The sequence below is a fragment of the Triturus cristatus genome, chromosome 2_2, assembly GCF_964204655.1.
Source record: "Triturus cristatus chromosome 2_2, aTriCri1.1, whole genome shotgun sequence".
Taxonomy (NCBI): Eukaryota; Metazoa; Chordata; class Amphibia; order Caudata; family Salamandridae; genus Triturus; species Triturus cristatus.
The window spans coordinates 857032459-857047182 of record NC_140582.1 but is presented as its reverse complement, the minus strand read 5'-3'; the positions used below and the strand labels follow the sequence as shown (position 1 = coordinate 857047182).

General features: G+C 50.6%; 1 protein-coding gene across 1 annotated transcript in view; it reads right to left on the bottom strand.

Moving 5' to 3' along the window:
- Positions 1 to 14724, bottom strand: part of SMIM14 (small integral membrane protein 14) — a 402244-nt gene that overhangs the window by 219895 nt on the left and 167625 nt on the right. Inside the window, exon 3 of the mRNA XM_085642242.1 lies at positions 11841 to 11952. Coding sequence (XP_085498368.1) covers positions 11841 to 11915 — 75 coding nt within the window. The 5' untranslated portion in view covers positions 11916 to 11952. The remainder of the gene's footprint in view (positions 1 to 11840; positions 11953 to 14724) is intronic.

Sequence of the window (14724 nt, the reverse complement as noted above, 5' to 3'; positions counted from 1 at the left end):
AGCCCCCCGCCCCCGCACTCCCCACCCCTTAAAACAGGCCCCCAAGCCATTTCCCCCATATTTTACGGAATTTTTTGGGGCAGCCCCGGGCAGCGTACAACGACCACTCCTGAGCAGCACACCAATCCACTCCTCTTCTCCAAGTAGCACCTCTGGGTGGGTCGGTTTGTTTCCACGCGGCCGCGATATCTCTTTTGGACACCACTAGGGCAGTAGTTAGAAAGTACTTTTCATTACGGGGCCCGTCTAGCCCATCCGTTATGCCCAGCAGAGCCATTCTAGGGTCATGGGGAACCTCCCATCCCAGGACCTCAGTTAACTCAGTTTCAATCGCGTCCCAATAACTCCCCAGGCGGGAACAAGACCATACCATGTGGAAGAAGTCTGCCGGATCTACCCCACAGCGAGCACATGAAGCGTCCTGGCGGAGGCACGTGCGATATAAGCGGTCCGGGGTCAGATATGCGGCGTGGAGGTAGTAAAGTTGGATGAGCCGCAGCCTAGCGGAAGTGGTAAGCGATCTGGGTGCCATAAGGGCGTCCCTCCAGTCAGCATCATCCAAGGGACCCACCCAGGTCTCCCACAGCTGTTTCAATCCGCACCAATCTACCGGGGTATTGTTGATCAGGGATTTATAAATACGGGATATTCCCCCCTCCCCAGACACCCCAACATCACCTGAGCCTCGGGCGGGCTATGGTCAGGCAGTCTGGAATCTAGAGGGACATGGGACTGGACCGCATGGCGCAGCTGAAGATACTTATAAAATTGCGAAGACTAAAGAGAAGCGGTTCTGAAGCTCCCCCGCCAGACATCACCCAAGCTGGAGATCCCTAGAAGATCCCACGTTCGAAATCCCTCAAGCCCCGCCGCCTCCTTCAGCCAAGTCCCATGCCAAAGTGGTGTGATCAAGGTCATTGTTCCCGACCAGCGGGTAGGCCGCAAGGCGGCGCGCCACGCCAGAAAGGGGGCCCGCACAACACCTGGAAGCGACCGGGAAACCGTTGCCCCATAAAGCATATTCTGGATAGATGAGAACCCGGTAAGTTGCACCTCGAGTCTATAGGCTGGATCGTCCCACCCGTTCGAGAACCAGTCATGAATCACCAGCAGCTGGGTAGCCAAATAATACAAGTAAAGATTAGTCATGCTCAGGCCTCCGTCGTATGAGGGGACCCGGCAGCGGTCCAAAGCCAAACGGGGTCTGCCGCCACCCCAAAGAAATTTAGTCGCCATCTTATCCAGTTCCCGGAACCACGGGCGTGGGAAGGGGCACGGAGTATTTTGTAGCATGTATAGGAACTTGGGAAGGATCATCATCTTATAGAGGGCGACCCTCCCCAACCGGTTCAACGGGAGCGACTGCCACCTAATCATATCTGATCTGGTCTTGTTGACCACAGGGGCCACGTTGAGGGCCCAACAGAGTTCCGGAAGGAGGGTGACCCAGATCCCCAGGTATTTAAATGAGAGCCTCCGGAGGGGAATATCAGATTGCCAGTCGAAACCCTCCCTCGACGGGTGCAGCGGGACCAGCACGGATTTCTTAGGGTTCAGATGAAGACCCGATGCCTGACCAAATTGGCAAAGAATCCAGCGGACCCGGGGCCCCGAGACCGCCGGATCAGAAAGATATAGAAGGACGTCGTCCGCGTATAGAGCAATTTTGTCAGGAATCATACCTGGCCAATCCCACCCACGGAGAGTGGGATCCGATCGGATCAGCACGGCCAGGGGCTCCATGGCCAGGGCGAAAAGGAGGGGCGAGAGCGGACAGCCCTGTTGCGTCCCCCGTCCTATGGGAAACGGGCGGGATAGAGCCCCATTGACCAACACACGGGGTCGTGGGCTCGCGTACAGGACACCGACCATAGCGCGGAACCGGGGACCAAAGCCCAGTCGCTCGAAGATATCACCCAGGTAGTCCCACCCCACTGAATCAAAGGCTTTTTCGAAGTCAACCAGCAGAAGGGCCAGATAGGGGGAAAGGCGCTCTCGGTGTGCCAGGGCGAGGTGCAAGCACCGCAGGCAGTGTCTGGTCCCCCGGTTTGGCATAAATCCAAATTGGTCCGGGTGGACCAGTGAGGTAAGGGACGGGCGCAACCGCTGCGCGAGGACCGTGGCATATATCTTGAGCTTGGTATTAATGAGGGATATCAGCCGGTAGCCTGAGCAGGACTGTGATGGGGGCTGCGTCTTGGGAAGGACAACTATGGTGGCTGTGTCTGTTTCCTGCGGGAACGAGCCCTTCTCCACCACTTCTACAAAAAGGTCCCGAAGCCTCGGGGCCAGGGTCTCACGGTAGTGAGCATAGTATTCCTGTGGGAACCCATCTGGTCCCGGGGTCTTCCCGGGCGCGAGACGGCTAATCGCCTCCTCAATTTCTTGCAACGTGATGGGCAAGTCGAGGGTCTCACACACCTCCTGTCCCAGCCGCCCGAGAACCGCCCCATTCGCCCCAAGCAACTCCGCAAGGGAGATCTCTGACGCCCGGGTTCGGTATAGCCGGGAGTAGTAATCAGCAAAGGTCCGGGCCATTGCCACCGAGACTGTGTGGGTCCCGCCTGCGGAGTCTTTGATGGCAGGAATGATCCTGCCTGCCCGGGGTAAGTAGCCAGCCGGTGGAGGAGTGTACCATTTTTATCCCCCCATCCATAGACCCGGGCCACCGAGGAGCGCCAAAAAGTCTTCGCCGCCTCCAGAGATTGTAGGCGGATCTCCTCCCGCAGAAAGGCCAGGCGGCGCGCCCGCGTGGCGTCTCCCAAAGCCCCCTGGTTCCGCTCTAGCCCCAAAGCCTGAGCTTCGCAAGCCGCGAGTTGTTGGATTTGTCCACGTCTCTGCTGTTGCACATGCCCCTTTGCAGCCCCCCTAATAGTCGCTTTGCCGGCCTCCCAAAGGATGGCAGAGGAGGAGACGGAGCCCGCATTGTGAGAGTAATAATCAGCTATCTCGCCTCCTACCATGTTTCGAAATGCTTTGTCGTGAAGGAACCAAGCATTCAGACGCCATATCGGGCGGGCAGAGAGGGGAGGCGGGCCAAGAGCAAGGAGCACCGGCGAGTGGTCTGATAGGCCCCTCGGAAGGATGCGTGCATCCTGCACCCCCGCGCATTCGGTAGACGGGACAAAGATGAGATCGATCCGGGCGTGAGAGTGGTGCGCCGCCGACGTGTGGGTGTATTGGCGAGCCTGCGGGTGCCAAATCCTCCACACATCACACAGGCCTTGAGATTCAGCCCAATTCGACAGCTGCTTTGCGCGAGGGGCTCGGGCAAGGGAGATCGGTCCTGTCGAGTCCAGATGGGGCGCGTAGACAGCATTAAAGTCTCCTCCTAGAACGAGTGAGCCCGCCGGAAGCGTAGGGAGGAGACCCGCGGTGTATGAAAGGGCAGTCGGTAAAAGGGATGGTGCCGCATAAAGGGACAGCAGGGTGAGGGGTCGCCCCTCAAGAGTACCACAGACCGCCACCGCCATGCCCTGGGGGTCCAAATGCACCTGAGCCAAGACAAAGGGAAAGGACCTGCGAAGCAAGATAGCCACCCCCCGGGATCCCCTTGCAAAACCTGAGTGCCACACCCTATCATAGCCGTAACGGGTGAGAAAGGGACATTTATTGCCAAGAAGATGGGTCTCCTGAAGGAGGAGCACATCAATCTCCGCACGCTGTGCATATTTAAGGACTACCATGCGTTTAAAACGATCTAGAAGACCATTAACATTCCAGGACAATATACGCATGGCGGCCTTAGGAACGGGCGTGTCAGCCATGGTCGTGGACATAAGAAGGGGTCAATGGAGGCGCGGCTGCGCGGGTTCCCAGAGAGGAGGGACAGTGGGACATCGAGCAGGAGAGCAGGTCAAAGGTTACATGATGCCTTGGAACAACAGAGAGGGGATCACCCTCTACCAACAAAACCCTCCCTAGGAGAAGAAACCACCTCAAACCAACCCCAACCCCCCCAACCCCACCATATACTTCGAAAACAGAAGCATCTGTCGCCCTAACGAAATGGAACAACCACCAAGCTAAAACGCTCGGGCTTGAGCACTAGTGGACCCCTGATACAGCAGAAAACAAGCCTGATTCACCTGCCCTGGCCGAGAGCAACGAGCACAACAGAGCACTCCAGACCAGCCCCGAGTGCCAGCAACCTGGTAGGGAGACACCCCCCTCCTCCCGCCGACAAAAACACAGACAGCAGAAGAAAGTCAAATGGTAGGGCTGCGAGAAAGGTCCCGAGGTGTCAGGCCGGGCCGCGGCGCCTGCCAGCCAGGGTGACACGGTCCGCCGCCCGACAGCCGCGGGACTGGCGGGCGCAGCCGAGGAGGCAGAAGAGGCCCCAGACCCCCGGCGCGGCCGCCCCCTGGAGCGTGTGATGACCACCTCTCCTTCTGTGCGCTCCCGGGGCAGCATGCGGCGCCGCCGGCGGGGTCTCGACGACCGGGGCATCCCCGCCACCCCGCCCCCCCACAGGTGATCCGTGTCCAGAGCGGTGCAGGGAGTGCTCCTCCGTTAAAAAGGTCCAGGCCGCTCGTGGCGTATCAAAAAATATTGTCTTGTGCTGGAAGATGACCCGAAGGCGGGCCGGGAACTGAAGCTGGTATTGAAGGCCCAGGGATCGCATCTTCTGTTTCACCTCAGTATAGGATCGACGCAGTTCCTGGACTTCTCGGGTGTAGTCCGGGAAGATCATGATCGTGTGGTTTTGGTACTTGAGGGTGTCCGTGCGCCGGGCCTCGCGAAGAATGGCATCCCTGTCCCGGAAATTAAGGAACTTGAGGATGAAGGGCCGGGGCGCTCCTGGGGGCCTAGGGGCCAGGGAGCGATGGGCCCTCTCCACCACGAACGAGGCAGACAGGCTGTCCGCCGGCATCCAGGATCTGAACCAGCTCTCCATAAAGTCATCTGCACGGCCCGATTCGACCCCCTCCGGGAATCCCACCAGGCGCAGGTTACTGCGCCGGGCGCGGTGTTCTGCATCTTCGACCCGGCAGTGTAGTTCCTTGGAATAGGTGGTCAGTTCTCGTACTTGGTCCTGCAGGTGACGGATATCATCCTCAGCGGTGGATATTCTAGATTCGGCTTCCGAGATGCGGGCGGTGGCGTTACGCAGGTCCTGCCGGAGAAGAGCGACATCCACCTTAACCTCTCCCACCATGCCCTCCAGGGAGGCGCAAGACGAATTTATGGCCTGCAGGATGGCAGCAAGGTCTGTGGCGGGGGCCGGAGTCGGCTCGCCGGTGGGGCCTGTCCCCCTCTCGGAGGTTGTGAATTGGTCCATCCTGGTTTGGGTGGCTGCGGGAGTCTGCCTGGCTGTCTTGTCTTTACCCATAGTGATGGCACCCTGGGCGCGGAGGTCGGCGAGGCCGGACAACGGGCGGGGTATGCACCTCCAGTGCGTCCACGAAAGCCGATGAGGCAAAAGGTAGGCAGAAGGAGGCACGGTCAGGGCACCCCGCGTAGGTAGAAGGCCAGGCACTACCAGAACCACAGTTCGTTCCCCAGCGAGCCTCCCAATAGGACAGCCGGTTATCTCCCGGAGCTCTTCACCACAGCAGCGCCCGCCACCATCCACGGTCAAGGCGAGGCTTCGCAACTCAATTCAAGGCCCCGGGTCGAAACAACGTCCACCGACTCTCCCGCAGGCGACAGGCCTCCAAGGCACAGACAAATGCGCTTCCTCACGCAGATGACCCCTCTCAGTGAGCCCCTCACCAGCACGGTCGTCGTCCAGCTCTAAAGGGGGCGTCGACACAGTTCGGACCTCTCCCCCCAGGGATCCCGAACACTGCGCCCCCAGCAAAGCCAACCTCGGAGCAGTGAGGGGGGGGGGGGAAAGGGAGGGCGGGAGGCCACACCCCCCCTGACTGCCGGTCCACGGCCCAAACCCAGAAGGGGACCCCACGCTGTCCGGATCACCCCAGATGGCCTTGGCAAAATGGATCCGGCGCCAGCGCCGCAGGCGGGAGGAGGAAGGGGGGGGGGCCGGCCCCTGGCCGCCGACACCCGGCCCGATGGGGGGGGGGGTGTCCCCACCTCACCCGGCCCCCACAGCAGCTCCGGCAGGCCCCGTCGATGTCTCCCCCGCAGCCGCACTCACCGCCTGCCCCACTGCACCATCCTGCCTCCAGGGGCCAGCCTCACGTCTCCTGGGCCCACACGAGCTGACACCAGACTGGAGCCTTGCTTCCCCTTCCGCGGCGGGGCTCGCGGCAGCCGCATGTCCGTCTCCTCCCCTCCGCCGGCAGAATCAGGCCTACACCCCTCGTGGGCGCCGCGGGCTCAGTTAGTAGCCCGCCCGCGCCGAAGCTCCAGGGCCGCCGTCGTCCACCGCCGGTCTGCTTCCGAGGCTCCAGGACAAGCCCCGCGGGGGCAAAGGCACTTCAGATCCGGGCCCGGGACAGCGTGACAGCTCCGCACTCGTGGGGTCCGGCGCCGGGAGCCTCACTGGAAGGCGGCCATGCCGGTCAGGCGCCACCTAGCGCTCCCTTAAGTACATTATTTTTTATTGTTTATAGCACAGGTAATTCAAACTGAATTGTTTGGCACATTATAAGTATTTATCACTACCAATTAAAACCCATATTAACAATCTTACAAATAATCAAAATATTGAGTTATAACGTATGCCTTCGCAGGCTCCATGGGGTCATTTAAAGTGAGAACATGACTGGGTGATTTTATTAAGAGTGTAAACTTGCAGTTTACACAAGGACCTCTGCACGAAAATCATTAGCCCACTAAACTACTTAACAAAATATTAAAATAAGTGACTTAAACGTAGAGCTCTGCAGTAAGTACATTAAGTCTCTGAGCTATTTAATGATGATTTAGACCGGTCACCAGCGAGTGCACACATATTTATCCAGCAAATGCATTAATTACCAGAGTTATCTTGCCAACATCACACCCTGAAACCTGCTGGATGAACGTGGACCCCCGCAGCAAGTGCCTTTTCCTTCAAACTAGCTTAAACTGCAGTCTGTTAAATACCGAGTAAGGTAGCCAGAAGAACTTGGCCATTACATTTTTCTGCTACATGAGGGTAGAATATGTTTTTAAAAAATGCATAGGGTGACTGTAATTCACTCTGGTTCTCATCATGCTGCCTTTTTGGACTCCTCCCTCATCGCACTGCTCCCTTATGCCACTGTCCTCAAATTATAGGTTCCTGGGGTAAATTTTTTCTATTTTCAGCACTGAACTAAAACATGTTTTCATGACATTTGTGAAATCTTCACAATCAAACGCTCCCGTAAGAGTGACATGAGCCACGATGAACTGCTAATCACTTTTTAGTCTGACTGGCACCACAGCTGTCTGCAAAATGTATTGTCAGCAATTCATTAAAATATACATTAAAAAGTATTCCTCGCCTCATGCCATCAGCAGTTTTATGTAACTTTCTTCCTTTCAAGAGAGGATGTGGCTTAACGGCCAGAGCAGCCGACATTGAAGCTGGGGAACCAGGTTAAGTCTGCCGGGAGGCTCAAACATCATGTGATTCTGGGCAAATCACTTAATCTCCCCGAGCCTCAAAATGAATGTGTCCCTCTGTAATGCAACTGGTGCTCATGAAAACATTTTGATTTCTTAGGATCGAGTTTGCGCTATATAAAACTGCAACAAAAAAAAAGCGCTGTCATCGGCATGCACGAGGTACTCTTTTACATGTGAAAGTACACTCAGTCAGCGTCGTTTGTCACATTTAATTCTTAAGTACACAGCTCCTAATTTTTACAGCATTTGCAAAGCCAATAGGACGGGATTTTATGTGATGAACAGCACTTATAGTGAACTGGTGGAGATCTTAGGTATAACCAGCTTAACACATCACACTTCCAAATGTGCGACTACAGGCGGAGTTAGCACCTTCCCACCAAGGGGTTTGTATAATTCATAGTTGGGGAAACGACAGCACCTTGCCAAATTATGTGAATTCTCATTTTGCATACAGTGCATATACTGCTCTAATGAAACGACACTGTAGGGACGCCAATGCCTCACAATGCTGCATGTCGGTATAAGCTCATATCAAGCTCCTTAGATACGACAATGAAGCACTGTGAATGGTTGGTGTCACTCACCAGCCTCTGGAATTCGCACAGACTCAAACAGAGTCCCCACACATTTGGCGTTTCCAAATGATGTAAACAACGGGCGTAACTGGTATGCAATTTAATGGTAGCCATTTTATCGAGCTCAGAAGTACGGAAGGCCTGAGCTTGCCTCGTCTGGTATTCAACACGTGACCTTTCGTTCAGTACAAATGACTGCAGCAGTCTTTACCTTACTGAGCCTTGTTGCGACTGTATTCCTGCCCCTATGTGTACTCTGCAGCACGGTCGTGCGTGTGTCTCCCCTCAACTCTATGTTCATCCCTGTGTGGGTGAGGTTTAGTGGAATGAAAATGCAGCTGGTCCAGTATACAGATCTGCCACCTAAATAATCTAGGGGAAATAATGACTCCAATTTCAAATCGTTCGCTTTGAATTCAGAAACTGAAGGGAGAGGAATCATTGTAAATTAGTGCTGTTTGTAAACATACCTAAGCAGACCCCCAGGATGAGTACGCATCGGGTTTGCTAAAGGAAACAAAAGAAGACCAAAACACTAAAAGCCGCTGATTGTTTTAGTGAGAGGATGTGGCATAACATCAAGAGCTTCCGCCTTTGTAACGGGGTAAGCAGGTTCAAGTCTCGGCATTGGCTCTACCATTCCTACAGAAACCAGAGATATGCCCATCTGACATGTAAATAAAGCCATGGCAGAAAGTTTATTAGCACTGAATGCCTACAGAGGAAAAGACAACATTTTAAACACGCCGGCTGAAACAATATTAAACGAGGGAGGTGGTGAACACGGGGAACGAAAGGGGGCAGGAGCAAAGGCAACATGGACAAAGGGTGGCGTTCGCATTTGAGATAGGAGCAGATCATAGATATGCGTAAAGGGAACAAGAGCGGCTGCTGGCCCGCAAGAAACGTTGTGCCACCATTCAATGCAAACAAACAAAAAATTGTGCGCCGAACAAACGATAAATCCCAAAATAAGGGCACATGTAACAGAAGCAGTTGCCAGGTAAGTGAAAACACTCATAAAGGCGGGACAAAGAGCAGCGTTTCACCAATAAAAAGAAAGCAATTTAGAAAGCCACATGAAACAACAAATGGAAAGCGGTGGGTGTGGTCTAAGCCCATAGAGGGATTACAGCATGCCTCGCAGAGCAGCGTATGCGAGCTGCCTCTAGTCTCGTCTAAAAATTGGGCTTTAAGAATACATCACAGAATTCTTTCAAAATAATCCTCAATGGATATTAGCATGGCATGTGTCTGGGACACATATAGAGCAGTTCTTAGAAGTGTATGTATAAGAGCATCAGCAACTTTTAAGAAACAAAGACGTATCAAATCGCACTACTTTAGAAGTTAAATTCATACGGGTAGAAAAAGTGTATAAAGTTAAAAGTACGAGAGTTCTCCAACTAAATGTAATGTCTATTAAAGGGAAACTCAATGCTTTGGCCATCAACAAAGCTGAGCTTACTCTCTTGAGTCTTATGCAAAGGTGAAACACTTTTTAAATGATCTGGGATTGAGAGATAAGCGGAGAACCAAATCGACATACTTTGATTCTTTCTATGATCATAGAAATAAAGTGGGCACAGCACACCGTTAGCCTACAGCGATAGCTGTACGAGTGATATGATTTACCATTGAAACCCAGAGCAGATAGACCACACTTTGGTGCTATCAACTCTAGGCACTGTCTGTGTGGCGATCGGGAACTACTGCAAAGGTACCATGCCATATTCTCCTCCACCAGGGGCTCTAAGACAACACTCTCAGGGAGTGGGCTGTTCACCACAGGCATTGCAGAAGTCATCCACCGAGAAGTGCCAGGACCTGCAGCACTGCCTTCCTGAGTGTCACAGTTCTGTGGCAGTCACCTTTCGGCTCCTCCTTCCGCACTCCACTCATCTTCAGGCACCATTTTGATCAGTGTACTTGGGGGAGCCCCAATTCCAAGGGGCATTATGAAGAGCTCTTCCACACATGGCAGACCAAAGGCAGATTACTAACCATCATCTTAATCAGAAGTAAAATAACTATACATTTTTAAAAGGTTATAATAAATGGAAACCTGCAATCTCTGTATATAGGACAGTTTCCTTATTACCAGTGACTTGTGACGTCTCTAGTCCCCTGTAATATTGAAATGACACAGCTGCTTAGTTGTAATAAGTTATTGCAGTTGAGCTTTGATGTCACAATGCATTCTGTCCGTAGCCAAGATTTAACTTTGAGAATACCCCTGTAAGGTACATATAACAATTCCTAGGACAGGGCAACAACTATTGTGAGTAACAAATTCCTAGGCAATGGGGTAGGGGTAAACGGCACAATGGAAATACATTTTTCAAAACACACAAACAATAAATCAAATTATAAAGCACAGTGTACCAACTCACAATTATAAAAAAGCTTTTTTCTTTATTGTAAAAGATAGCTAATCTTTTTTTAAAGACATGAGGTCAATAACATCCATAAGGTAAGACGAACAGATTACCATTTGTCAACTTGCAGTCTGCGTTTATAAAGGTCATTCTACGTTCATTGTTTCAAACCAAAATGCATGCAGTAAGGATCTGTGCTTTCATCCACAAGAGGGCGCTCGTGAATCACCAACAACACACTAACCCAGTGTTTCCCAAACTCTGGGTCACAACAAAATTGCACTAATCAGCTGCCACATCTCTAAACCATGGACGAAATAAAAATGCTATTTCTACTTTCATTAACAGGCATTACTATAAACATGAAATATCTCCATAGGACAAACAGGCATATATAGCTTAGAAATTAAACACTACACATTTTAGTGTGCAAATATAATGGCTCTTTAGGCAGAGCCAATGGAAAGAAGGAACAAATAAACATAGTTAAATAAACATGCAATAAGAAAAGACAAATTATGTGGAATAATGCGGCACGTTTTGTGGAAATATTAAATCATCATATAATCATTTTTCCAATGTTAACACTGGGCAGAGGCTGCACCACATGAGAATCAATTGAACACAAGAATGCAGCAATCAGCAAAGAAAAAGTCACCTGTCATTGCAAGGTAAATGACCTGCCACTTCGCAGCAGCACGTGGCAGCATTTTTAGTAACTTTTGATCCATTTGCGCTAGAAACAATTTTTTTTAATAAAATCTTAAATTGTGCAACAAATGCACTACGACCATAATTATCTGGAAAAGGTTGCGGTCGCGGAATCGCATAATTCCATTGTCCCTACTCTTAAGTAATGCGTATGTAAGCATGGACCTTAACAATGCCTAGGTCTGCTTGTCTTTAGACTTACGACTTCTTTGTGAAGTGGATCCACAATGCCTTTTAGTCTGGTGGAAGAAGAAAAAGACTGCTAGGTGTGAGAAGAGAGAAACAACCTGCAGATGCGAGAGTATCAAATAGAACATTACATTGAGAGTTGAATGTCTCATACAACTATGAAAATACAGGGCTAGCGAAGACTTCAATAATTAGAAGGGAATGATATGGCATATCACAGAATTCCCCTTATATTATATTCCAACAGGTGGCTACAATCACCTGAAGAGCTGAGATTGCGGATTGCGTGGTTAATTCCCATTTAAAGATCTTAATGAAAAATGTATTTTCTTTAATTTCATGTCTCCTGGAGCCATATTCTATATCCTGGCCTTGTAGACTTTGAGGCCCATCATACTGATCTTCATCTGCGACCATAGCCTTCAACTCATAATTAACTGGATGTATAAATCAGTCCTGTGGAAATGTGTACATTTATTCTCACCAGATTAATGAGGCGTCTCATTGCATTTTCGTGAGAGCAAATGCACTCGCAGGGGTCGAATCCGCCTTCCGCCATGGCTGAACAGATCAGCTTGGAGCAGTCTGGCTCTCAACTGGAAGAAACAGAGGGCACAGCCAGGAAGTCAACATTTTGATTTACAATATTTTACTAATAAAACATCCCATTAATGACGAGTAACGTTCTCAGCACTCAATACGTCTATATTTTTTCATTATAGATTACGTTATAACAAAAGGAATTTTACAGAAAGACTGAAAACGAGATTCAAATATACAACTGTATTCAACAAGATGTTTCGCCACGATTATGTTGCAAGAGAAGCAAGAAATGATGGTGCTAATTTCACATATTTACTAATGTACCTAAAGAAAAATAACTTGCCTTTGATAGCACTCTTTCTGGTAGAGAATTCGTCACCTTCTGAATATTACCCACGTGTCAGACTGGACCTGGAAACTTTCAAACAGCCCCTGGGCGCCGGTAGGTGGTGGTGTGCAGCTCCAAACCAATGTCGCTCTGCTTCAGAAGCGGCATATGCGGATCTGCATCTGGGCACTACTCGTGCACGCTCGTGTCAGTTGCTTTCTAGGCTGACCGAACCCCCAAACACAGGGCCCAACAGCAAACTTGTTCCTAATCGGTGTGCACATTTCTAAACCAGGGACCATTTTAGGAGATATACAGTCAAGTACACAGAATGGATGAAAGGATCCCTGATGAATCTGCAGTTAAATAGAATATCTACCAGAAAGAGCCTTACCTTAAATGGTAAGTAACTTTCGGATAGATATTTACAACTGCAGATTCTTCACTTTTTGAATAGATACCAAAGCAGTATCTCCCATGTGGTGGGTCTGTGAACTGGCTCAAAATAAAAAGCCCTGCAGGACTGAGAGGGCAAAATGCCCATCTCGACAGACCTGGGTCGCCAGACAGTAGTACTTCATGAATGTATGGAGTGACATCTATGTAGCAGCCTCTCAAATGTCCAGGACAGGCACTCTGTATGCCAACGCAGTGGTAGCAGGCTTGGCTCTGGTAGATTAAACACGCAAACCTTCTGGGGGCTGTTTCCTGGCCATTATGTAGTAGATTTTAATGCAGAGTACGATCCAGCAAGAGATGGTCCTTTTCTGCACTGCCATGCTCTTCTTCCCTCCAGAAAATCCCAGAAAGAGTTGATCACCACACAATGGTAAATGTAAAAACTTACAGCTCTTTACTTATCCAGATGAAGGAGTCTCTCCTCCTTAGAGGGCAGAGGTGGAGAAAAGGACGCCAGTAGAGTGACGCTTTGCTCAATGTTCAAAGGAGTCACCGCTTTCAGAAGAAAAGAAGCTTGGGTTCTCAGGACCAATTTGTCTGGGAAGAAAGTAGTGTATGGTGGGTTGACAGAAAGGGCTTGCAACTTACTCACCCACTGCGCCAATGCTATGGTGATGAGAAACATTGTCTTGAGGGTGAGAGGCTGTAGTGGACAGCTGTGCAGTGGTTCAAAGTGATGATACTCCAGGAAGATGAGAACCAAGTTAAGGAACCACTGGAACACACTAAAGGGAAATGGTGGAAACAAATGTTTTTTGAAGGGTTTTCAATATGTCACAAAAAAGTGATTTATACAAAGAAGGCTGATTTGGCAACTGCAAAAAATCATAGCGAGTCAACAGGTACCCTTTAACTGCGCCCAAAGCAAGTCCTTGCTGGGCTAAGCGCAAAACAAAAAATTCTTCAGCTAACCTGGCTTGAAGTGGGTCAACATGTCAAGTGCTGCAGCAAACCACAAACTTGTGTATGCTGCTTTTGTGTAGGGAAGCCTGGCCATTAAGATCACATCTACAACCTTGAGAAGAAGATGGAAGCTAGTTAACTGTCTCAGCTCAATCTCCAAGTATGAAGGTGAAGATTGCGCAGGCCTGGATACAGGACCCTGCTCTGCTGCTGCACCAGAATATCTTTTTGAAGTGGCAGCTTGATCAAAAAACAGATGCTCATGCCCAGGAATTCTGGATGCCACACTCTCCATGACCAATCCATTGCAACTAACATGATTTGGACTCAGTCTTTTCTGAACTTATTTAGTACTCGGTGCAAGAGATGTATCGACAGGAAGGCATACAGGTGTCCCGATGTCTCTCTAAGCAGAACACGTCCCAGAAGGAGAGTTGCCTTGGAAACTCCAACGCCCAAAAGTGTTGACATTGAGCGTTATCTGCAGTGGTGAACAGAAGGTTCTCTCCATTCACGGACGAGACCTTGAACCACCTCTGGATGTAGATGCGATTCGTGATCTGCTAGGTGTCGACGACTACGTTCGTCCAACTTGGCATTTAAAGACCCTGCCAGGCTGTGTGCGACTAGGGAAATCCCTTGGTGTTCCAACCACTTCCGTGGTGGTGGTATTGTCTGTGAGAACCTGCACCAGCCTACCTTTGATGGATGGTAGGAAGGTATTCAATGCCAAGTGGATGGCCTGCAGCTCCAGGTTGATGTGGAGCCCGGATTCTGCTGGAGACCAGATACCTCTGATCTCCATTACTCCCAAGTGGCCATCCCAATCCAGAAATCACTCATGTTTCAGTACTGTTAATTAACTCTGGGTGGGTAAGGAGAGGGGTCTGCCGCTGACCCAATCGACCTCTAGCAACCACCACTGCAGGTCTTTTGCAATTTCTTCTGAAATATGGATGTGATCGAAGAGGTCCCCCTGATGCTGCACCCAATAGGGATTCAGCTCCCACTGCATAGCCAACATATGCCATAGAGCATGCTTGGCCAATAGAATGCAGCAGGTCATCAGTCCCAGCTGCCTCAGAGTCATCCTCACTGAGATCTAAGACAGAGACTGAAACATAAGGAACATAGC